Below are 23,196 nucleotides of genomic sequence, written 5' to 3'. Positions count from 1 at the left end.
GATTGATTTGCGGATGTTGAGCCAAACTTGCAGCCCAGGAAAAAAACAAAACAAAACAAACAAAACAACCACAGTTAAAACCTGGAATTGGATGGTCTCACAATACAGGCTGTCCAGCTCCTTGCTGTTTCTTCCCTAGGGGGTGGGGATTATGGTTGTTGCTGGGCAGTGGGTTTTTTCCACCTTCAAGCGATGCCAGACAGTGTCATGGAATTAGATCTTCTAAGGGAGATCTGCTGGAGGAAAAAGATCTCCCAAGAGGAGTTCTGCGTGGCCCAAGTAGGACATAGTGTTCGAGGTGGGGGCAGGGGGAGGATCCAAGGCATCTGCTTTAAAGCTCAGTACAGGGGCGCCTGGGTGGCTTAGTGGGTTAAGCGTCTGCCTTCAGCTCAGGTCATGATCCCAGGGTCCTGGGATCAAGTCCCAAATCGGGCTCCCTGCTCAGTGGTGAGTCTGCTTCTCTCTCTCTCGCTTGAGCTTGCTCTCAAATAAATAAAATCTTTTTTTTTTTTTTTAAAGATTTATTTATTTGACAGAGAGAGACACAGCGAGAGAGGGAACACAAGCAGGGGGAGCGGGAGAGGGAGAAGCAGGCTTCCCACGGAGCGGCGAGCCTGATGCGGGGCTTGATCCCTGGGCTGAAGGCAGACGCTTAACGACTGAGACACCCAGGCGCCCCTCAAATAAATAAAATCTTAAAAAAAAAAAAAAGCTCAGTACTGATAGAAAAGAGGGACTGAACAGGTAAGCTCAGAGGTCATGAGGTCATGAGGTCACCATCCCATCAGTGTTACATTTATACTTTGCCTTTAGTGTATTCTCTGCCTTTCCACGTATTTAGTATTTGCTTAGGCTTAAATATTCTAGGGAATAGTTAGAAAACAGGCAAGTCCGACTCACAAAAAACATACACCTGATTGTTTGGAACAGGCTCCTGGGCATGACCTCCATGGGCTATGATCCCCGGTGGCGCATTTATAATTTAAAAACTATATATGCTGAAGAGTTCTGGAGTTCTGTCAAAATCTTCTTCGTGGATTTTTATGTAATTGAATTTTGGCTGGTTGAACTGAAGCAAGTTCACGTCTTGGCTGCATTTAGGGTTTTGTTGTTATTATCTGAATTCTGGGAGACCTGGAATTCAATGGAAAGGTAGGTCGGTGGGGGAAGAAAATGGGCTGAGTAATTTGCTGATTTAGCCCAATATTTGACTACCCACTCTTACCTGCAAGGGTTTTGTGGTTTTGTGGAGAAGGGACATCAGGAAAGAAATGTGGACAGTACAGCCTAGTAAGAACTATGCAGAAGGGGTTGGGAACAGGGACGGGGGACACTGACCTCGTCAGTAGTGTGAGGGCAGGAGCGAGCGAGGGACACAGGCTGCTTCTCGCAGGGCAGCGTGTGAGGAAAGCATGAAGGTCCAAAGCAGGGATGCTTGGCAGGAAAGAGCTCTGCACAGGGGGAAAGCCTGTAGATGGAGGCAGATGGGACTCTGGGAGGGGGTGGGGGTTGAGGGGCTCTGAAGACCTGGATTTCTCTGGGTTACTCTGCCCAGGAGGGGGGTCCTGTAGTCAAGGGCACAGGGAGAGCGGGAGGTTTCCGATTAGCCACAGAGGGAGCCGATGAGCTCAGAAAGCCGGCTGAGGTCCAACAGCGTTCGGGGGGTCTTCTCCAAAAGTGTTCGGGGGTCTTGGGTGTAGGAGCAGAGACGTGGATGGTAGGCTGGGTCCAGCAAGCAAGTGTGGCAGAAGCACAGGCAGGAAGCTGAGGGTACAGGGGAGAAGGTGGGTGCGGTTTAGGTTGCTTGTGAGCTTATGAAACCAGGAGGCGCCGATAACAGGGGGCCAGGAGCTGGGCGGTCCTGAGGCCCCAGACCCTGGCAATGGAAGGCAGGCTAAGAGTGCCGGGGGAGGACACCGGATCCCTGTGCGTTGCTGGTGAGGATGCCGAATAGTGGAGTCACTGGGGATACGTTTGGCGGTTCCTCAAAAAGTTAGCAATTTCCAGATAATCCAGCAATTCCGCTCCTTGGTATGTATCCAAAAGAACTGAAAGCAGGGATTCATAGTTCTGTACCAATATCCGTGGCAGCATTATTCACAAAACCCAAATACACACACACATACACACACAGACAAACCCAAACACAAAACAATAGATGAATGGATAAACAAAGTTTGGCATTTACATACAATGGGATGTTACTCAGTCTTAGAAAGGAAGGAGATTCTGATACATGCTACAAAATAGATGACCTTTGAGAACACTGGTACATGAAATAAGCCAGGGCAAACAAGTAAAAGGCAAATATTGTAGGATCTCACTTCCATTGAGGTACCCAGAGACGGAAAACAGAAGGGTGGGTGTCAAGGGCTGGGGGGCGCGGAGGGGAACGGGGAGTTATTGTTTAACAGGTACAGAGCTTCTGTTTGGGATGATGGTGGAGATGACTGCCCAACAGACGAGGTGGGCCCTCCTCGTGAGGCCCTCTCTCTACAGCCATCCACAGTCATCTTGGCAGACCGTACGTGAGGTGGGTGGGTTATGAACGCGTTCAGGGGGTATTAAACGATTTCTGAAGGGTTATTAGATAACTCCCCAGTAACCTCTTTAGTCTTATAGAACTAGTCTGGTTCTAGAAGAAATAAGCATGCCAGGCCAAGTGTACAGTGATTCCAAACAGTTTAATGTAATTCCAAGACAAAGTGTGATTACATTTCTACACATATACAATATGCATATGTGAGTTTACAAATTTTAATTAATAACTCGTTTCACCTCAGAGACCGAAAAAATGATCAAAAAGAAACTGTGAGTAACAAGCTATAACATAGTTCACCACAACGGGACCCCCCTTTCTCACCCTACAGTTAGTAATATTACAATTAAAATAACTATATTCTTCTATAATTTTTTTCTGTTAAAATCATCTCATAAATTTACAATGCTATTATTAGTTTCCAAGACTAATATAAATTCACTCCATTTTTCTACAACGAAAATGATTATTAATTTAGAAGCACACGACATCATGATGAAAAACACAAGCATTTTAGTAGCAAGGACTTGATCAGTTAAGAATTATTTTTCTTGTAAAACATTCTAAAGCCAAGTAAAATATCCATTCTTATAACATACCTATAATATGAGACTAAGGAATAGGTTACATATAGGTCTACAACACATTGGTTTGTTTTTTAAAAAAAGTAGACATTTATAAATAAAAAAGAAAAGAGGGACAATTCACATAGGAGAAAGAGGTACACGAGAAAATACTGTTGCACGCAATAATTTTCACAAAGATTAACATGGATTAACACTTTTCATTACAGAAACCGTACAGTGAAGGAACACAACAGACCGGGGCTTTCATAGGGCTACTGAGCTGAGATGACCTGGTGGAGGAAGATGTGGGCAAGGTGACCTTGGGGAGGGAGCCATGTTCCTTGGACTGGTGACCAATCATCACCGGGTCTCCTCTTCCCGGCTCTCATTCTGGGGAGTGAGTCTTTCTATCCAGTGTCCGGAATTCATGGGCAGTTGAAAGGTAAACATGTGTACAGATCCTGTCGCTTTCCATCCTAATAGATCCGCTTTTGGAAACGTGATATGGCACAAGCTGAAGCTCAATACATGCGGTCAACGCAAAATGGGATGGAAAATGCCAGTCGTTCTGATTTGCCGTCCCCCCTCACTCATTTGTGCCCTGGAGGCTGGGGACCCAGAGAGAGCGGCGGCCCCCCTCGGGGCCACCTGCCTCCGCTGTGGTGAGGCGGGGGGGTGAGAACCCGGTGCCATGCCGCAGGCCCACGCAGGGAAGGTGCAGCCTGGGGCCGGCCCCGGGCTCGTCTACGACGCCATTGCTGCCTGACTTCTGAAAGCCCCTCTTCCTCCTCATCCATAAAGCTATACTTGTCCTATCAGAAATTTGGTTTGATATATATATACACTAACATATATATCAACATCTCTATCTATACAGTGATTCTACTAAACTAGAAAGTCTGCTGCCCCAAAGTAGGACTTTCTGGTCTACTTCATTTGGTTAAAAAATGCACACAAAGAGGATGAGGAGATGCTTTGGGGGCCAGAAATGATTGTGCCCTGGAAAAGCCACGGAAGACAGCTTTAAATGAGCAGTAACACAAAAGTGAGAGGGAGCGTGAAAGGGTGGGGGGAAACCCCGAGGCGGAGGCAGCGCCCACGGGGGGGTGGGAGGGTGGGGGGTGTCTACTTGGAAGTGAGGAGAGGCGAGTGGGGGGGGGGAACGCTTCATGTTCCATTCAGAAGTCACAGAAAGCTACAAAGGATGGGCATGGTCAAGTCACTTTCCACTTCCCAAGTTCTTCCTTATAACCTGAGCCGAAAACTATTAAAATAATAATAATAATAATAATAATAATTAATAATAATGATAATAATAACGATAAATCCGTTGCCCCTTCCACCAAGCAGGTGAGTATCTAACAGGGAGGCAAGACCACTGCTCATGAGGCCAGGTGGGTCCTTCTTCCTGGCTCTTGAGAGTGTCCTGGGGGCTGGGGGGCTGTGGTGGCAGCGGGGTGGAGGCGGGGGTGGCCCCGGAGACACTGATCCGGACAAGGAGTGGGGAGGCTGCGCCAGGGGAGATCTGTGGGGAGCGGTTCAAAGGACACTAGAGGGAGCGAGTTTCAGATGCAGCGTATTTACTTTTTTTTTTTTTTGAAGCTAATTCCTATGCTTCTAGTTTTTAAACATACGGTTAAGCCCCAAAGACAGTGACATAAAATTAATTTGGTGAGTTTCAAGCAAAGGGAAAGACCAAACAGAGGGAAAGCAGGAGTATTATGAGGAAGGGCGAGATTAAAAAGAAAATATTTTACCCTAACATTTCTTACAAGAACCTGTCACGAGAACATACGGTCCACAGAGAGGTCACAGGGAAAACACGAATGCATTCGAAGGAACACACACAAACAGTTCCCTGGTCCCGGGTGTTCTGCAGTTTGCAAAGTCTTAGCTGCTGACGGAATGCCCTTTACCACAGTAGGTCCTCCGCACTTGGGTTGTGGTACGAGAGAAAACAAGAAACAAACCAAAACTCTTCGGGACACCAGCATGTTCCAGCCTGTTCCTAGGAGACAGTGGGGCCCACTCTCTGAAGCGTCACAGTGACCATCTCTACTTCCAGGGGTCGCAGTCACCCACACCCCTCCCCCAGCTGCCCCTAGGTTCCCCAGCCCCACCCCTGCTCAGCAGCAATCAGTCTCTAGGGAGGAATCTAGCTTCCCCCGTCCCACCCACCGACCTAGGCTTCAAATCTGAGTTTGACAAAGAGTCAAAAGTAAACACATCCTTTTGCATTTATTTTGTTTTAAAGGAGAAAAGGAATTAGTGACAGCAGGTCTATGGAAAGCCCAGCCAATGAATGTGGGCGTAGGGGTGTGAGGCTCCCCCCTTGCAAAACGCCGGTCAGAATATTGCCAGAGGCCCAGAAATAGCAGCTGCACCTTCAGGGCCGCCTGCATCCCAGTGTCTTCTACTCTGCCTGGTGACTGGAAGTCAGTGGATCGATAGAAATTAAACATTCAGATCAAGACAAAATCAACGAACCAGGTATCTGTTCTCTCTGCCTCTTCCACGATGTCAAAGAGAAGGCCTCTTTGGAGACAAGTGTTGATACAACATGGCATGAGGTCTTCACATCTGGCCCAGGCTATGGACTCACCCCTTCCCACTCAATCCAGAAATCCTTTCACATTCTCTCGCGTTCACATGGAAACCAGTAAGTAACGTGGAGGGAAAAGCTTATATTGGGCTACACAACAGTATGGGTAGAAAACACCTGCCTTGGAGGGGCAGGGCCTCCAACGAAAGAGATCGCTGGGGTTTGAAGATGTCAGTTATAAACAGAAATTTTCTTTAAAAAGTACCAGTTTAAATGTAAACTATAAAACACTTTAACTATAAAACGTAGCCAGAAATATGCTTAAGTATCCACAATTACTTAGTTTACGCATTTAAAATGTGGCTCTCTCGATATCTTAGAAGGCTAACAGCATTGTACAGTAGCTAAAAACATATATACTTAACATGTGCATTTGAATATCATCACATTTCATTACAACACACAAAGAATAATCTCTTCCTTGGTTTCACTTTTGATGTAAAGATCAGCTATTTTCAGAATTCACTTAAGCAACAATGACCAGGGTGTGCATTAATCATTATTTTCAGCCCACACAGAGTTCATAGTCTTTTAAATCCCAAGATCAAGCTGGCTACATGATTTCAAAAAAGGCTAAAACCAGGATGAATGCCCACATTTGAGGTAATTATTGCCATTAGGTCACAGTTTGTGTAAGATAATGTATCTAAAACCTTCTTCAAAAAAAATCTTTAGGTGTTCTGTCAGAATTCCAGAATACCTATTGAAACCAACCAGGATCTCAAATGCTGATTAGTTGGGTTTGCTTCCAATGGAGTCAAAGTCCTAGAAGGTTCTAGAACTCGTGTAAACTACCTAAGAATTTAGGCAAACAAGCCTGGAGCCAGTCAATAAAGAAGTTTTTGTTTTTTTTTTAAATAAAAAAGAAACAAAAAACCCACCCAAGACAACTGAGGAGATGTTTCATAACACAATGATAATAGTTTTCTAAAAAATTAAAAATCTCATCCTAAAGCATTTCTAAATTCTTGTCACTTCTCAACCAAATTAAAAATGCTTCTGTATTACTATTAATCTCATACTGCGGCAAGAGACTCTCCTTCCTTATACCCTAAGAATTGGCTGATTTTTCTGTTTACATAACCGTTCTTTCCATTTCTTTGAGAAAGGTATCTCCAAAGAAACCCTTATTTGGTTCCTCTAAGAGTCATCTTGTTTTTTCTCCTTCTCCTTCTCCGTTTTTTTTTTTTTTTTTTTACACAAAGAAAAAAGTTCCTGGACACCAGACCCACACACGGTATTTACAAATTTGGTGTGAATCCCGCATCTGGTTCTACCCAGAGCTGAAGAGTGGATCGATTATAGAGAACAGAGTTGTCATGATATTTATCAGTGCAGTAAAAAATAGCATTTTAAAAAAAATATATACCTTTAGTATTGCCTTTCTAGAATTAACTATAAGCAAGAAAAAATTTATTTATTTTTTTTAAAGAAAAAAGAAAACTTTTTTTCTTCACTCATAAGTTTGTTGTAGCAGCACTACTAAAGCTAGTTGGTACACCGGAAAGGAATCTAAAATGAATTCTACTGTGAATCAAAAGAAACTCCCCTAAGATTTTCTCTCAAAGTCAAATGAATTCTGCCCCTTCTACTTGCATCCAATTCAGGGCTCCCTCTTCATTCAGACCTTCTGTTGGGTTGCATGCATGGGGCAGGGAGGGCGAGGGGTGACATTCCTTCAAGGGTTTTCTTTGTACTCACGTGCATGCGCGCGCGTGTGTGCACACGCGCGCGCGCACACACACACACACACACGAGGTGGCCCAGGAGGCTGGTGGCTGCGAGCTCGGTTCTGGAGCTGGGCAGGCCCAGGTTCAAGGCCCGGCTCTCTCACTAGCCATGCGACCCTGGGCATGTCACCAGCTCTCCAAGCCACATGCCTCATCTGGAAAGGGATGAATGGGGCCCCTTGCAGAGTTGTTATTATGAAGACTAAATGAAACAAGATAACCAATGAGCAATTTTTAGCACAGTGTTTGGCACACGTAAACCGAAGTATCATTAGATGGTTTGTCAGAAAACATGAAGCCACTCATTGCTGTTAACTAAAAAAGCAGAACGAAATGATATCTCAGCGAAGTCCCAATTAACAAAAATTTCACTAGAAACTTGGGGGATTTTGGACCACCATCATATTTCCTTTCCTTTAACATGTGCTTTCTGAGCGCGTCAGCTCCCTACGGGTAAAGGCTTCAGCAAATGCCTTCTCCTACTTCCTTCAGGGACGCCCAAGTGTTAACAAATGGGACACAGTCAACATGCTGCCCTAACATGGCCGTCTAGGGTAGGGGGGCACCTGTGGGGGACTGGGAGGGTCTCTGAGAAAGTGTGCTCCGCAGGAGGGTCACTTCTCTGTAAACGCTCACCGGATCTCAAAGGGGCAACTGCCTTGGAGCTGGCTCTCCGGAACTTCTGGAAGCCTCGAGAAAGATGTGAGAGACCTCTACCACCTTGGGCCACCCTAGTGCACAAGGGCACCAAGAGCCTTTGGAAGGTTTCTATTGCCTTTAAGTGTCGTTTCACCATCTTCAATTCTCCAGTAGCCTGACTGAGATTCGACTGAGTCTATTCTGTGGAGATTAGGAGTGAGAGTCCTAAGGCATCGAAGTGGAAAAGCACTGTCACGCCCAGCGTAGCTCCCTCGTGCATCTGCCCCCTGACGCAGCCGAACTTCCCGGCGGAGGGTCCGCTTGGGCAGTCCCCGGGGTAACATGACCTCAGGCACGCCCACGTATTCGTGCGGTGCCTCCAGCTTCCCGAAAGCAGCATTTAGGGTTACCAATCCCCACTCCTCTTAAAGATGGATACAGTTTGAAATAAATGCCATTTAAAAAAAAGAAAGAAACACACGTCAGGAGAGAGGAAAGAGAGAGACAAATGGATCACTGATGATGTCATTATTGCCCAGAAAGGAAAGAGAGGGATGCCATTTTGTCCCCATCTGGAGGTGTCTTTGAGAAGGGTTCTTTGGCTAAAGAAAGGAACAGTTCCACCTTCCTTTCCAGTTTGGTAAGGACAGCTCTGGCCTGCTCAGTTTTGAGGCTTCCCCAGCTGAAATCTGCGAGACACATCAGCAAGATAGCAGCATGCAAAGTGCTTCCAGGGCTGGAATGTTTCCTGGCAAAATGGCTCAGGCTGGCATTGTGAAGTCCCAGGCCAGGCCTGTGGAAAGAGTCCTTGCCTCCCTGCTGAATTCCCTCTGCTACCCGAGGGCACCTCATTATCTTCTTCTTTCTGTGATCTGTCCTGGCAGCTCCTGGGCAGGCCAGCAGGGGCCCCACCCCCCACCCTGGCCCCAGCACCCGAGAGGGCCTGGGATGAAAGCTGGGGCCAGCTCACGGACACACCTCGTTTCACCAACCACAGCCCGTCAGCAGTAGCTCCTTAAGCCTCCTCATCTCCTTCCTCCAGTTTCCAAGAAAGTCTGCTCCACTCACACACACACACTCACACAACCCAAATCCTCCGCCACTAGCTTGTTCAAAAATGAGTGTTTGCACTTCCAGAGATCTGGTCAAGGGAAACCAGCCTGTTAGCAGCTGTGCTAATCTCCCCTTCCCTTCCTTACTTGCAACAATCTGGTGTTTGGGCGGGTTGAGTCTTCCAGGGTGAAGAGGGCAAGGCCAGATGGCTCCCCCAGCCTGCAAGCCCCTCACCGCCAGTAAGACCAGCATGCAAACAGTCCAGGAGACAACCGTCCGTTTGCCTCGACCCTTCCTTGCCCTCTGAACTCGATCAACCACACGCACCACTTCACAGTATTAATTGGCATCAAGCCTCAGACTCCTACCCGTCGGCCTGCTCACCCCTTCCCTTGGAAACAGCCAGAACGTCATGAACGAGGCACTAAGTGCAGAGACATGGGTGCACATGCCCAGACGGGTCAGCAGGAACCCACTGGGCAGAAACACATCCCCCTGGACTTCCTGAGGCTACGAGTACATGGTTCTCCTTGACCTGTCCTTTTCAATCTTCCCCTCTTCAGCTTTGCTGTGCTTCTTTATCTAGAGGCAGTTGAAGAACAGATGATGCTCTAGGTCATTTGTGGTCTCAACAAAGACGAGGTTGGCATCCCTCCACTTGAGAGCTTGGTCCTAGGGACAGGCAGGCTTTGATTCATCCGATTTGCCAGGGTGACTCAGAGCTGGAGGAAGGGACGGGAGATCCGGGCAAGTGTGAAGGAGCGCACGCGGAACCTGGCCTCTCGCATGGGGGTCTTCTGATCCTGCAGCTCTGTGCTGGGGACCGGAAGAGGAGGGCGGGTGGGGATGAAGGGAGGATGCGCTCCTGTTTGCTGGGCGGCACCAGGGCTGAGCACGGCCTGACAGCGTCTCAGTTAAGCTTCAGCAAAACCAGCATTTCAACTTAAGGCCCGTATTTCTGGGTTTGGTGGGCAGTGTGTGGGCACCTTGAGCCAATTTTAAAAAGCCCATCACACACAGGCAGGGTGCACTGAGGGGATGGCCTCGAGGCCCCGCTGCACCTCTCCGTTGACCAGTGCTTTCAGGGGGGGCCCTGCCTGCAATGTCGGAGAAGCTGCTTGACTGTCAGTGTTCTTCTGGCCTCTTACCGTCCCTCTACCTTTTTTTGGCTCCTAGTTCTGTCCCTAGAATTGTGCGCTGAGAAGAGGTACTGGGGGAGAAAGGGGGAAGAGACTGGAGAAGTGGGCAGTGTGGTCAGCGAGTGGAAGGAGGGGGAGTGAGACTGAAATTCCCCAGGGGAAGGTACCACCTGCCTAGCACCCTTAAGTCCGTCCTTCCAGCCAGTGGCTTCTAGGAGGGGACAGTCGTCTATACACTGAAGGAGATAAAGCCACACTCCTGGTGCACCGATGGGAAAAGGAAGGGCATGTGGGGCAGCTCTGGGCAGAGGGGCTTTCTTTTGCATGACAGGTCAGTATCAGATGTGAGGCAGGCCAAGAATCTAGTTAGCAGATTCCAGAAGCACAAGAGAGCACATGGAATGTGGGAAAGAACCACAGCTAAGGGTTGGGCCTTGGAGATGCCACCTCAGAACTCTTCCAAGGCCACTGAGACTCTAGGAAAGTATGATGTCAAGAGTCCAATCTGGCCTGCACACAGAAAAGGCCTTGATTCTTCTTCAAACGTTTGTTCTGTGGTGGATCTTTCTTGACAGCTCTTTGCGGACTAGAGATGACAGAAATAATTTTCCTAATTCCTGGGTCTTTCCTTTTGTTTTTGTTTTGTTTGTTTGTTTAACAAAACTGGACATCTGCATGTCCTTCCTGCCTACTCATACACTCACAGATATAATAAAATAAATTTAAATATTAAAGAGAAAACACAAAGATACTGGGACTAAATGTGCATTTAAAACCCCAGCTAAAATATCAACATGATGATAATGATAATAATTACAATGGTAATAACCAAAATAATGAGTACAATAATATTATCTTTATGAGCAGCATGGAACTTTCATTCCTGATCTGGAAGAACACAAAGAAAGTATCAGGTAAAAGAATAAGAGACTTCCAACTTAAGTAGATAAAGTAATTTTCTTTAAAATGGAAGGCTACGTTGTCTTTCCCCATAGGAGCTCTGGGAGTCAACTGTGCAAGGGGATCCGGATGCTACCCAGCAAGGCCAATGCGGTCTCATTTGCAGCCGAGACTTCTGTCCTGGTCAGGAGGAGATGTGATGGGGTTCTGCTGCCATCTGGCTGCTGCCAAGTCAGGAACAGGTGGATCTTCCTGGCTGGCACAGCTCTGAGAGGGTTCTGGCTCATGTGTCCTCTGAAGACTTTTCTCCCCCACTCTCTCTGGACTGGCCATTTTCCCATGGTCTCAGAGAGATGGCCCTTCCCCATGTCCCAGGAGGGGAGTATCCATCAGTCGATCAGTTGGTGGGTCCACGAGGAGAGTGTCCTGCTCTGGGGCGAGCCTCTCACAGGCTCACCGGCTGGCGACCTGTGGGACCAGCCGGGGACCTGCCTGCGTGTGTGCCTCCAATGGGTCATGGTGTCCTTCCTTCCAGCGTCAGGCCTGGACTAAGCTGGTTCCAGTTCGGGGACCTATTTCTTTGTAAGATGAGTAGAATTCATGGGTGGGGAGGGGGAATTTCCAGAGTTATTTCACGTTTCACAGCTAACAGCTAAGGTAATGGCCTGGCTTCGTTACTGAATTAGGTGGGATATCACTATAACACCACTGTTCACAGTAGATGGTTAAGGGAAACTGCAGGGGGCGGGGGGCATGAGGACAAACTGCCAAAACTGGGAGCCATCTCTTTGCACCTTGGAAACTTGGCTTTGGGATCAGTTAGGACTCAGCATCAGGAATCAAACAATTAGGGTCACCCTTCTAAGCCCCATCTAAGACCAGACAGAGTCTCCCAACATTCATGTATTCAAGAGTAATTTTGCTATGAATGGAGCCATCCCTACTCCACCCACCCCCAGCAGTGTTCAAAGCCTGAGAAAACTTCCAGAATGTATCAGTGGTGCAAAGAGGGCAAAGGGCAAATTTCTTTGGAAACTTAAGTGCCATGGGAGTGTTCCAAAGTGCAGTGTAAGACTCCCTGGTCACCCTCAAAATTTCCCTCCAACCTTCTGCCCACCAGACCCCTCTAAAACCAAAAACGAAGTCGAGTCTTGGGTAGGTAGGCCCGGTAATGTAAGGAAAGATGCAGCAGCAAACAAAGGTTGATGGTTGTCTACAGAGGGAAGGATCTAGCAAAACTGTGAGAGCAATACACAGCCAGCGGAACGAGACAGATGGGCGGGGTCGTGCAGGAGCGCGGGCTGGATGTGAGGGCCTGGGGCTGGGTCCACCTCGTAGACACGGGAAGGCGGTGCCAGGCCCAGAGGCTGTGGGTGGCCTCCCCTCCTCTGTCCTTTCCTATCAGGAAGGAGGCAGCCGCCTGGCAAGGCCCACATTCCCACAACACACACGGGACCTCTGCTCCCACACAGGCTAAGAGCCGGCCCCCTAGGCAGAACTGAGGCAGAGTGGGGGGAGGGTACATGGTGGGGAGTCTCTTTTGCTCTCAGTCTCCAAAGTAAAAGTCAGACTGGTCCCCCCGCCCAGCCATCGCCCACATTTCTCTCAAGGTCCCTGGGCTCTCCACCACCCCCCACTCCCGCCAGCTCCCTGATGCCTCTCTGCTAGCAGACAACTCCAAAAAGACAAAAGGCATTAAAATAACATAAAATTAAATTAAAAAAAAAAAAAAAAGAAAACAAGGAAAGACCAGCATAAAATGTTACAACAGCACAAAAGAAGAGCTGAGATGATGTGACTCGCCTCAGTCAGCTTCTTGGAGTACCATGGAAGTAAACCCTCACCCCGCGTCTGTGGGTCGGTAAGGCACTAGGAGGGACCGGTGTCAAAGCAAGGATGTGAGAGCCGAGATGGCGGCGCCGAGGGACACACGGGGAGGGTGGCATCCACGCTCACACCCGCACACGTTCGTTCACGCTCGCACACCTGGACCACCACACTAACATGCCTATGTTCTATCACTTCTTTTTTTGTGCAATTACATTGAGGAATAGTCTATTGGTATCAGTGGAGTTGAACACAAAGTAGAAAACAGGGGTGCTGACTGCTACATTCTACTAGGGTGTCGGCGAAGACCGCGAGCCCTATGCTACGTGACTAGGGATTGATTCAAAGAGAAAAGAAATCTTCAGGAAAGGAAAAGAAAAAAAAAATAACTAAAGTTTGCAACACACATTATTAATGACGCTGGAGGATTGCTTAGGGATTTATCCAGTGCTCAGGAAGAGAAACTGTGCCCTCTGCTGGAGGGGGCTTCCTTCAGCCTGGCCACCCCCCATCAGTCCTGACACACGAGCCAGAACTGGGCTTGGCCAACCCTACACCACCCCCCAAATATCAACCACCTCAGGCCACGGCCTGACCTTCTAGAGGGCTGCTGACCCTTTAGAGTTCTGGAAAAATCCCTAATTCTTATGTCCCATAATTAAAAATCTATTGGATTTCCGTATCAGGTGTCCCCGACAGCAAATTCTTAAACGTCACTTGCCGCCATATGAAAATAATCTTTGAGAAGTTCATAGATAAAGTTCTTCGAAAACTGGGGCCCCCCCCCCACTTCCATAAGCTTCCGTTGCTCTCTTCTTCTCCTTTCCAGTTTGGTGCAGAATGGGTTTGTGAGCTGTGTTTTTTTGTTACTGACGTTTTCTTTTTTTTCTTTTTCTTTTTTAAAGTAAAAAGCATAGATTTCCCCCTCCTCAATCCCTTCTTTTTTAAAATGTTCTCTTCTCTGCTCTAAGTCCCCCCACCTCCTAGTTCAAGTTTCATTTGTGTCTGTCCCTGCCCCCTGCCCCCCCTGCCCCGGTGCATTGTCTGTGTGCCGCATCTTCAGTATAAAAAGCCCAGCTCCCACCTCGCCCCTCCTCCCTCCTCCCCTCTGGCCATCCTCCCTTCCCTCCCCTCCCCTTCCAGTGTTTATATGTAAGGGTACTGGTTGACCTTGGCGGGGCTCAGTGGGTATCCAGTGTAGACGGTGGAGGCTGGAGAGGCGCTGATGTAGGTCTGGTGGGCAAACTGGGCTGGATACTGACTCGGGTGGATGGTGGGCGAGGGCAGGACCCGGGGGCCCATGCTCACGGGGACCTGGTGGACGATGCTGGCCGGGTAGGCAGTGTGCTGCACGGTGTGACGTGCCGAGCCTTGGGAGGCCACCAGGTGGGCCACGGTACCGCTGGAGCCCAAGGCCGCGGGCGCCGTGTAGGTGTAGAGGTGGGGCTGGCTGGGGAGGTGGGCTGCGGCGGCAGCGGCGGCCAGGTGGGGGTGCACAGTGCCGTGGCTGGGGCTGCTGTGCGGGAAGGAGTACGGGGCCTGAGCCATCGTGGGAGTGATGTAGGCCTGCTGCCGGCGGTGGCTCCCGGCGCGCTCTGCGGTGATGTGCTGCTGAGCCTGGAGGAGGAGAAGCACCAGGAGAGGGCTGCAGTGGGGGCCAGACACGTGGGAGGCGAGAAAGGGGAGGGGGAGGAGGGAGAGGCGGGAGGGAGGAGGGAGAGGAGGAGGAGAGAGAAGTGAGGAGGGGGAGGGCAGTGAGGAGGGGAGGAGGGAAGGAGGAGGAAGAAGTGGGAGGGAGGAGGGAGGGGGAGGAGGGGGAAGTAGGGAGGGAGGAGGGAGAGGAGGAGGAGAGAGAAGTGAGGAGGGGAGGAGGAAGAAGTGGGAGGGAGGAGGGAGGGGGAGGGGGGGAAGTAGGGAGGGAAGAGGGAAAGAGAGAGAAGTGAGAAGGGGGTAAGAGAGGAAGGGGAGGAAGGTGAGGTGGGGGTTTGGAGGGGGAGAGGACCAGGGAGTGGGGAGGAGGGAGGGGGCAGAGGAGAGGAGGGGAGGAGGCCAGAAGCCGCAGGAGGGAGGGAAGATGCCTCCCTCGTAGGCTGGGAAAGCAACATTAGCCTGGACTGAGAAAGGAACGCTTTCCCAAGTCCCCCGAGTCCCCGGAGTCCCTGGCTGGATGACGCGCAGCTCAAGCCAGCTTGAAAAGGTAACAGGAGACAGGAGCTCTCCTAAGGGCCTACCGCAGCTGTGAAGTGTCAACGGAGCCCCTCTTTGAGTGATCACTGCCTTCTCCCTCACTGTAAAATCTTGTTCTCTGAAATCCTAGGCTCTTGGAACCTTTGCTGTTTGAAATTATATTGGTGCCCATGAAAGAGCCCTCTCTTCCAGAGAACCGGAGTCCTGACGACACAGAGACGCGGCCTCAGTTTACCAAGCGCACCGCTTCGGATGCGGGGTTTCGGAACACAAGCTCCCCATTTATTTCACTTCCATGGCTTCTGAGGAAAGAGGCCCCCGAGGCCGCTCTGCAATTCAGACCTGACGCAGACCCTGGACACACAAGCCGCTGTGCCAAGGACACTCTGCTTCACGTATGATCCCATCTCAACACCACCCGACTGCTCCAAGTCCCCTCTTGCCCTTGGTTTGGGGTTCCCCGCGTGTGGCCTGGCCTCCCACATGGCAATGAACCAGTCAGCCCAACAGCCTGCAGGTCCTCCCGGGTGCCCTGGTCTGACGGGGCCAGGACACAGTGTTTTAGCCTCTGCTAGGCTGAAAGAGCAAGACGTGGGCCACCCTATTTTTAAGCTTTGGCACTGTGCCACCGAGTGCCCTGCGCCACGAGACAACTTATCTTACTTGCGGCTGGCTCTCCGGGACCCCGTGAGACCAACTTCCCCCAGGGCAACCCAAGGCAGCGAGAAGACCCGTCCGGCCACCAGGGCGCTGCGGCCCTGGGAGCGGGGGGAGGGCCGGCCGCGGCCGCCTGCTCGGAAGCGGAGGCCCCCAGCGGACTGCGGGGATCTGGGTGATGTGCAGGCCGGGGAGGCAGGGTCGGCTGGCACTCACCTGGCTAAGATTGAGAGGCTGCTGCTGGAAATGCGGTCCCGGCCGCGGCTGCCGGTATGCGTTGGCTCCGGAAGAGCTCCCTGAAGAGTGACCGCTGCTGGAGGTCACGTTGCTGGAGGACTTGGACTTGTAGGACGAGTGCTGACTGGTGTTGACTGTGTGGGGAAGAGCCATGGGTCACAGACTGGTCACAGGCCCTCCACTGCCCGGAAGACCCTGCCCCTCTAGGAAAACAAGGGTGGTCTTCCAGGAAGGAGGAGCATGTTCCCGAGACCGGCCCATCAACATCAGCCTCATCTCCCCAAGACCCAGCTGAGAGTCTGCCCAGACTCTGGACTGGCTCCCTGGGGCTTTGGCCCGTCCCACCGGTTGAGAGCAGGTCCCAGCTCGCTGGACTTTAGAATTTCTGTCTGGGGACACTGAAAAGCACAAGGAGGTAACAGAGGAAAGGAGGAGAGGTCTCTGTAACTCTTCGGGCCCTGTCCAGGGCTGTCTGCCGAGATCCAGAGACGCAGTGACAGATGAGCAGGGTACAGATAACAGAGCCTCAGGAAAAGGACCACACACGTCCTGAGGAAAAAACAACCTATGGTCGCTAGGATAAAATGGGCAAGGCTGGGGTAGAGGACGCTAAGCATGAACGAGGCACACATCACAATGAGCAGGCCCTTGACGTAACTGGGTTGGATCAATTCTATTACAAATCCCAAGGGGATGAAATCAAAGTCAAAGAGGAGACGGCTGGGGCCGGCAAGAGAGAACACTGATTAATTGCTGAGGGAGAGAAACATGAAGAGTGAAGGTCTGGGAAACCGGACACTAGGGGTGCACACTGAAGTCCACGGGGAGCCTCCCTGCCCCACAGGTCGCAGCCCCCCTCCAGGAAAGGGAGAGCGGTCTCATTGGGGAGGGAGCCAGTGGGTCCTCACAGAGACCCCCAATCTGACCGTGCATTGGCACATGGGGGTCCTCCCATCCCACCCACTAAATTAGAACCCCATGGTGGGGTGCCTGGAAATCTGTATTAGCAACAAGCACCCCAGGAGAGAGCCCGCCAGGCCCAGGCATACAGAGCTGTGCAAAAGCCAAACTGAGTCAGACTCTCAAAGGCCCTCCGAAACCAGGAGGGTGGAGGGCTTTGGGGGACCCACTGCCGGGTAAGGGATGGTAGAAGTGCAAATGTGGGCTATTGGCAGAGCTTTGGGGTCTCCCCTTCACTCGGCCACAGTGTTACTGGGATGGAGCTGGAGTCCTTGTTGCTCTGTATCAGGTCCCAAACTGTGCTTGCTGTCTGGGCCCCAGCTGGTGATACTGTCTCTCAGCTATTTCAATTCTCTGGGCATTCTGTGGTAATTACATTCAAGGGAGAAAGAAAGCTTGAGCTCAAGGTATCCACAGCCTGAGTCTGCAAGAGGTTAGGAGTTTTAGATGAGATGGTGTGACAAAGCCCAGTATGTGCTTGCTATCATCACTGCGGGGACAGGGAATGGGGACTGGGTCAGAGCAGGGGGCCCCCAAATAAGGGAGGGGATCCTGCAGGGGACCAAGAGATGAAGAGAATCATTTCCTCCTGCTGACATGAATAAAGTGCTAAGGGTGGCAGAAGGCAAGGCTGAAGGTCAAGCTCCTGAGGTGTGGCCTGGAGCCACGAGGGACATTCTCTGGTCAAGCCCTGCCCAGCTGCTCTCAAGGATCCGCCACCCTGGGAACAGCCCTTGGCTCCCAAGATAGCCCCCAGTGGTCCTGTCTGCACCAGGTGAGTGGGAGGGTGCTCCCAAGTATGGGTGGGATGCGGAGCCAGACTCCTGCGAGGTCCAGCCTCATGGCCTCGGTTGAGTTAGTTAACCGCTCTGTGCTTCCACTTTCATATCTGGGCAACTGGGAGAATAATGGTAACCACATACAGGGTCGTCCTGAGGTTTATATGAGTTAACGTATGTGGAACGCTCAGTATCCGTCACGTGAACAGGTGTCCACTCCAAGCTGGGACAACCAAGTCCTGTCTCATGGAAATGGGAAACTGGGCGCCTGGGAGTCGCTGGGTCAGGGTGAAGCAGTGCTCCAGGAAGCAGGCATCGGGCCACCAGTGGCCCAGGTCCTGGGAATTCTGGTTCCTGTGCAGCCTAGGACATGGTTGTTGAACTTTTCCCTCAGCCTTCTTAATTCCTTCCAATAAATTATGTGTCTTAAGGCAGCAGAGAGTTCTTTCTGTTGCCTTCCCAAAGAACATCAACTAACCCAGGAGACCTGAGAAGGTGATGTGAGAAATCCCCAAAGCTCCTTCCCGAACTGAGAACCACAGGAGGGGTGAATTCTGCGAGAAAACGGACTGTGGCCTGCTCAGCATTCATGCTGACTTGAGCCCAGGGAACACCTGGGAGCTCCAGCTGGGGTGGGGGTGGCGCTGCAACCAGGTCACACCTTGGCCTCTCTGGGCCAAGTGCGCACCAGGACGCTGAGGAAGGCTGCTTTCCTGATGTTTCTGAGCCTAGGATGATTTTGTAGCGAATGGTATATATTAGTGTTGACAAACACCACAGGCTGGGGATGCGCAGGCACCAGAATGAAGTTCCTTCCTGCCTCTTACGTGTCACCAGGAAGACTGTGCAGCATGTCCTCACAGGGGAAAATAGAGCTCTCTTCACGGCGGAAAATTACACCACGGGGTTCCCCCAGAGAGAGCAGCACTTGGCTGCTTTAGAACCAGCAGCCTTACCGCAGAGAATGACTTTCCCCCCCTTTTCTCCTTTTCGGTCAGAAATATCCCTCAGAGACTCTCAGCCGTTCAGAAATCACACAGTTCTTGCGGAAAGGCCGTGGGGAAAGCGCTCAGAGCGGCCCCCTGCCCACGCGCAATGGGCCGACGGTGGAGGTGGTTCATGTGACCCGAAAGGCGGGAAGTGCGGGCTTCACCAAGCTGTCCTCTCCTGCCTTTGTGGTTTCCAGACGCAACACTGCTGCTATGCTGACAAAGCCGGCCCTCAGTCCCTTTGCCTGCCTTCCCTAGGGGCCGGACTAGGTGGCCTTGAAGCTTCAGTAACTCTCCCCACAGCTGTGTTGCTGTCCATGGAAAGGCACCAGCACCAAAGCCCAACAGAACTCCAAGCTGCAAGATTTCTAACCTGCGGAAATCTGGCCACTCTCTCCCACTGATTTAAGCGGCCAAGAAAAATTTAGCACCAGCCACCCTTAAAAAAGTTAATTCCTAGATGACCTCAAGAAGATCTAGCTTGAGCCAATTCTTATAAACCATTATCCATATTTTAAAGGGGTCATTACTGTTACAGAGTTCCCCCGAGGTGTCTCGGAACAGGGGCGTTCTTTTTTTTTTTAAGATTTTTTATTTATTTATTTGACAGAGAGAGAGACAGCGAGAGCGGGAACACAAGCAGGGGGAGAGGGAGAGGGAGAAGCAGGCTTCCCGCGGAGCAGGGAGCCCGATGCGGGGCTCGATCCCAGGACCCTGGGATCATGACCTGAGCCGAAGGCAGATGCCCAACGACTGAGCCACCCAGGCGCCCCCAGGGGCGTTCTTGATGTAACAAAACTCATGGTCTTGCGCCGTAGGTCTCAATCCCTGATCTAAAAATCCTTGGAGGCACACGTTTTTGAAATTCAGGATTTCAGATTTTAGAAAGGTTCAACGTATTAGGTTACACCCAGCAGAACCTTGAGCACCACCTTGTAATCAAAGCCAGGAAGGTTTCTGCTCCAAAACCCAAGGATATTTTACTAAGCGGCACAAATGCCTATGACAAAGAGACTGTGAACGGCCCCTTGCTAGTTCAGGTCAGGCTTCACTACCACCACCGAGTTTGCTGTAAACTTAAAATTTGATTTCGGAAGGTTTTTTTTTTAAACTTAAAAAAAAAATTATTTGAGAGAGCGCACACACGCGCGCCAGCAAGTGGGGGGAGGGACAGAGGGAGAAGCAGACTCCCCGCTGAGCTGGGAGCCCCACAGGATCATGACCTGAGCCCAAGGCAGATGCTTAGCCGACTGAACCACCCAGGTGCCCCGGTTTTTGGAGTTTTTAAGACTGCAGATGAGGAAGGACTATCTCCTCTTCCTGATCAATAAAAGGGCCGGGCTTCCTTAAGGGTTTCGACAACATAGTCTTGAGACCTTTACTGTTAATTAAGCAGGACAGCCCGTCACACCCAGCTCTGTGCACCGCAGGCTGCAATCTTTTTTTTTAAGATTTTATTTTTTTAAGTCATCTCTACGCCCAACATGGGGCTCGAACTCACAACCCCGAGATCAAGAGTCGCACACTTTTCTGACTGAGCCAGCTGCAATTTAAGCCAGCACGTGGAGGGCTTCCTGAAGACTTGAGGGTACATGGCAATAAAAATTTAAAGGGTGAATTTCCAGATCCTGATTTTGCAAATGTTATCTTTTCCTGAATAGATTCACCAGCACTAGCGTCTATTGGTTTTCCTTTCCCACCTTCTCTCTCACATCCACGTGTCTCCCATTGCTTCTCACTCTCTGGGAAGTTAACATGGTGCACCGCCTCAAGGTGTGAAAAAGATGACCAGCTCCCGAGGGACGGACAGTCCCTTGCTAGCAAAGCCAGGCCATCTTGGGTAAGAACAACTCAAGGCTGTCCAGTCTTATCGTATTCAGGCTACAGATGCTTTGGAAAGTCCCTACTCTATCCGTCCATTCACGAAACAAAATTCAGAGGTGAGGTGGCTGTTACAGGGAAGCCAGTTCTGACAGACGTGAATCAGCTTGGCTGCCTGGCTGATGACAAGGAGTGGCTGCTCATGAGGGGACAAGGCAGTGTCCCCACGTATTGGATGAGTTGACTCTGTAGCTCTGAGGTTTTGACACACATATTCAAAGTACTTCAACAGTGACACGACATATAACATGACAAAAATGATATCCTTTGCCAATATTTAAACTTAAAAACGTGCAATGGATATAGTGTTAAACAATTACTTAAGGGATATATGAGCAGAAAAGTATGAGGGCCCCTGCTCTAAGGAGTCCTGTCTCCTGGGTGAACAGCTTTGTTTGCCTTACCGGTTCTAGAGAGTATCCCTTCCTGCCAAGGTTTCTACTGAAACCCTTGCCTGGTAAGAGAAAGAAGGTTCTGGAAAGAGATGTCCTTGTGTCCCACACTATGTGGGCTCGCCTATGGCACTGGGCTAGAAAAGTCCCTAAAGACCCCATCCTGAATTCTGCTCTTCACCCTCAGGTCACTCTCAGCGGCAGAACCTGAATGGCCCATGCCTAGTGGGTCTTACGTGTGGTGACCACCCCAAGAAGGTTCCAAGGTCTCCTGCAGCAGGTGACACAGACGGGGGTCCTTCCTGATGAATAGCTCCCTGAATCTAAACAAAATCTTCTTTGGCAGTTTGTACGTCTTTCCTCCTAAATAGTGCTATCGTGAAGGTGCTGTCTGCCTTGGATGGGCTGGTGATGGTTTGTGCAGAAAAGCAGATGGCTTCCGGTTTACTCCCTAAATTCTTCCACTGGTGAGCATGAACAAGGGAGTCACTGAAGAGGTACTACCAAATCTGGGGGGAGCCACTAAGTGTATTTGGAAGGTTACGCTCTCAGCCTTTATTCTAGAGTCTAGGCCTTCACAGAATGGAAGGACTCCTTTTACTCAAGCAGCATGTGAGGAGACAAGCACACTCGCTATGACCTCTCCTCCCAACAGTGAGCTCTGAGGGGATGCCGAGGTAAGCCTACGTCACCCTCACCTGCCAACACTCGGAGAAGGTTCTTTCCACACAGGAAGCTGTTCAACTCGGTCAGGATCTCCCTAAGCCAGGTGTCATCCCAGACCAGCAAATAGGGAGCTGGGTGGCTTTTATTTCATATTTTTTATCAACCTAGTCAGTGGGAGAGCCGCTGTCAAGTCAGCAAGGTATTCATTACAGAAATAAAAAAGTTAAAACACTGCTTATACAACGTGATGTTAAGCGGAATCCTACCCTGGCTACTTGAGCGAAATCCTTGGGTAAGGAGCTACAATAACCCGGGGCTCATTAGCTCTCACACAACACAACAAGAAAACCAGCATGCAGAGAGGCAGAGAGGTGTTCCTGGCCTCCCCCGGCCCCCAATTACCTGGCACCAGACTATCACATTCCACCAACACTTCGCTGGCCTGGGTTTTCAGGGGTGGCACGATGATCGTTCGGGGGTTCCCAGGGCAGTGGTTCTCCAGGCTCCCCTTAGTGTCAAAGGTGTTGGTGTGGTGCCCAGCACGGTGCTGCACGGAGTAGGGGCTGGTGTTGCTGGAGGAGTCAGAGTAGGGAGAGTCGTGGACCGTGACACAGCTGATGACGTTTTTTCTCTGCTTGGAGACGGTGCTGAAAACGGAAAGGGAGAAATCAGAATCGTGAGGCGGCTGTGAAGTGAGACAGCAAGCAGCATTCCAGAACTGGCTGTGTGAGAAGCCCCCTCTCGGTGCTCTGAGACAGGAGAGGGGAGACTAGGCACACAAGCATCACCCGTCCAACCAGCAGCGGGGGGACATGTGAAGACAGGAGAAAGGGGCTGGAGCTGGGCCCACAGGTGCTTCTGGAACCAGGGGAGATGCTTCCAGGTGGCCCTGGGCTCTCCCCCTGCAGCAGAGCTCAGCATACCTGCAGGGGAGGCACCTGTAGCCCACAGCTGTGTGGCAGTCCCTTTGAGTCACCAGGAGGGGACATCTCAGTAAGCAGAGAAAGCCCAGCGAGACCCCGCAGCCTGAGGCCCTGGTCTGGGAGGGGCGCGCCCATCAGCTTAGGCTCAGGGCCTGGGAGATCAGCGAACTCAAGCAGGAGGGAGCGAAACATCCAAGAGGAAGCAGGATGCAGAGAGAGGGGTGGATGAAGAGCGAGGCCCTGAGAGGCTGACCACACACAACACGGTTCAGACATGCTGGGAGAGAGAGATCGGGAGCTGGACGGGACACCCTCAGCCACGTCTGTGCTGTGGGGTATTATGTGTGATGATGGCGCAGGCCACCCAGACGTCTGAGAGTCCCCTTCGCAGGGGGAGGCCTGGCCCCCCGAAGCTTCCCCCCAGCCAGGGCCAAGGACCAGGGAGGGGACGGCATTGTGTCTAGGGGAGGTCAGAAGGGCCCCCACGGGGATGATGCCTACAAGAGAGTTGCTCAGAATCTCTTTTCCTC

General features: G+C 50.8%; 1 protein-coding gene across 5 annotated transcripts in view; it reads right to left on the bottom strand.

The window, feature by feature from the left end:
• Positions 1-1,520: 1,520 nt before the first annotated feature.
• Positions 1,521-23,196, bottom strand: part of HIPK2 (homeodomain interacting protein kinase 2) — a 181,813-nt gene continuing 160,137 nt past the window's right edge. For 2 of the 5 annotated variants that reach the window (XM_045864188.3, XM_054505178.2), the window contains exons 13-15: positions 22,146-22,390; positions 16,056-16,210; positions 2,666-14,612 (exon numbers count right to left, since the gene is read on the bottom strand). In XM_045864188.3, coding sequence (XP_045720144.1) covers positions 14,142-14,612; positions 16,056-16,210; positions 22,146-22,390 — 871 coding nt within the window. In that variant the 3' untranslated portion in view covers positions 2,666-14,141. Of the gene's footprint in view, positions 1,765-2,665; positions 14,613-16,055; positions 16,211-22,145; positions 22,391-23,196 lie in introns of those variants that run through there. The other 3 variants (XM_064574896.1, XM_064574897.1, XM_064574895.1) reach the window with 3 other exon arrangements.

The sequence above is a fragment of the Mirounga angustirostris genome, unplaced genomic scaffold (assembly GCF_029215605.1).
Source record: "Mirounga angustirostris isolate CCGP_5_RB_7025 unplaced genomic scaffold, mMirAng1.0.hap1 SCAF_12, whole genome shotgun sequence".
NCBI classification, from domain to species: domain Eukaryota; kingdom Metazoa; phylum Chordata; class Mammalia; order Carnivora; family Phocidae; genus Mirounga; species Mirounga angustirostris.
This window is presented reverse-complemented; position numbering and strand designations above follow the sequence as displayed.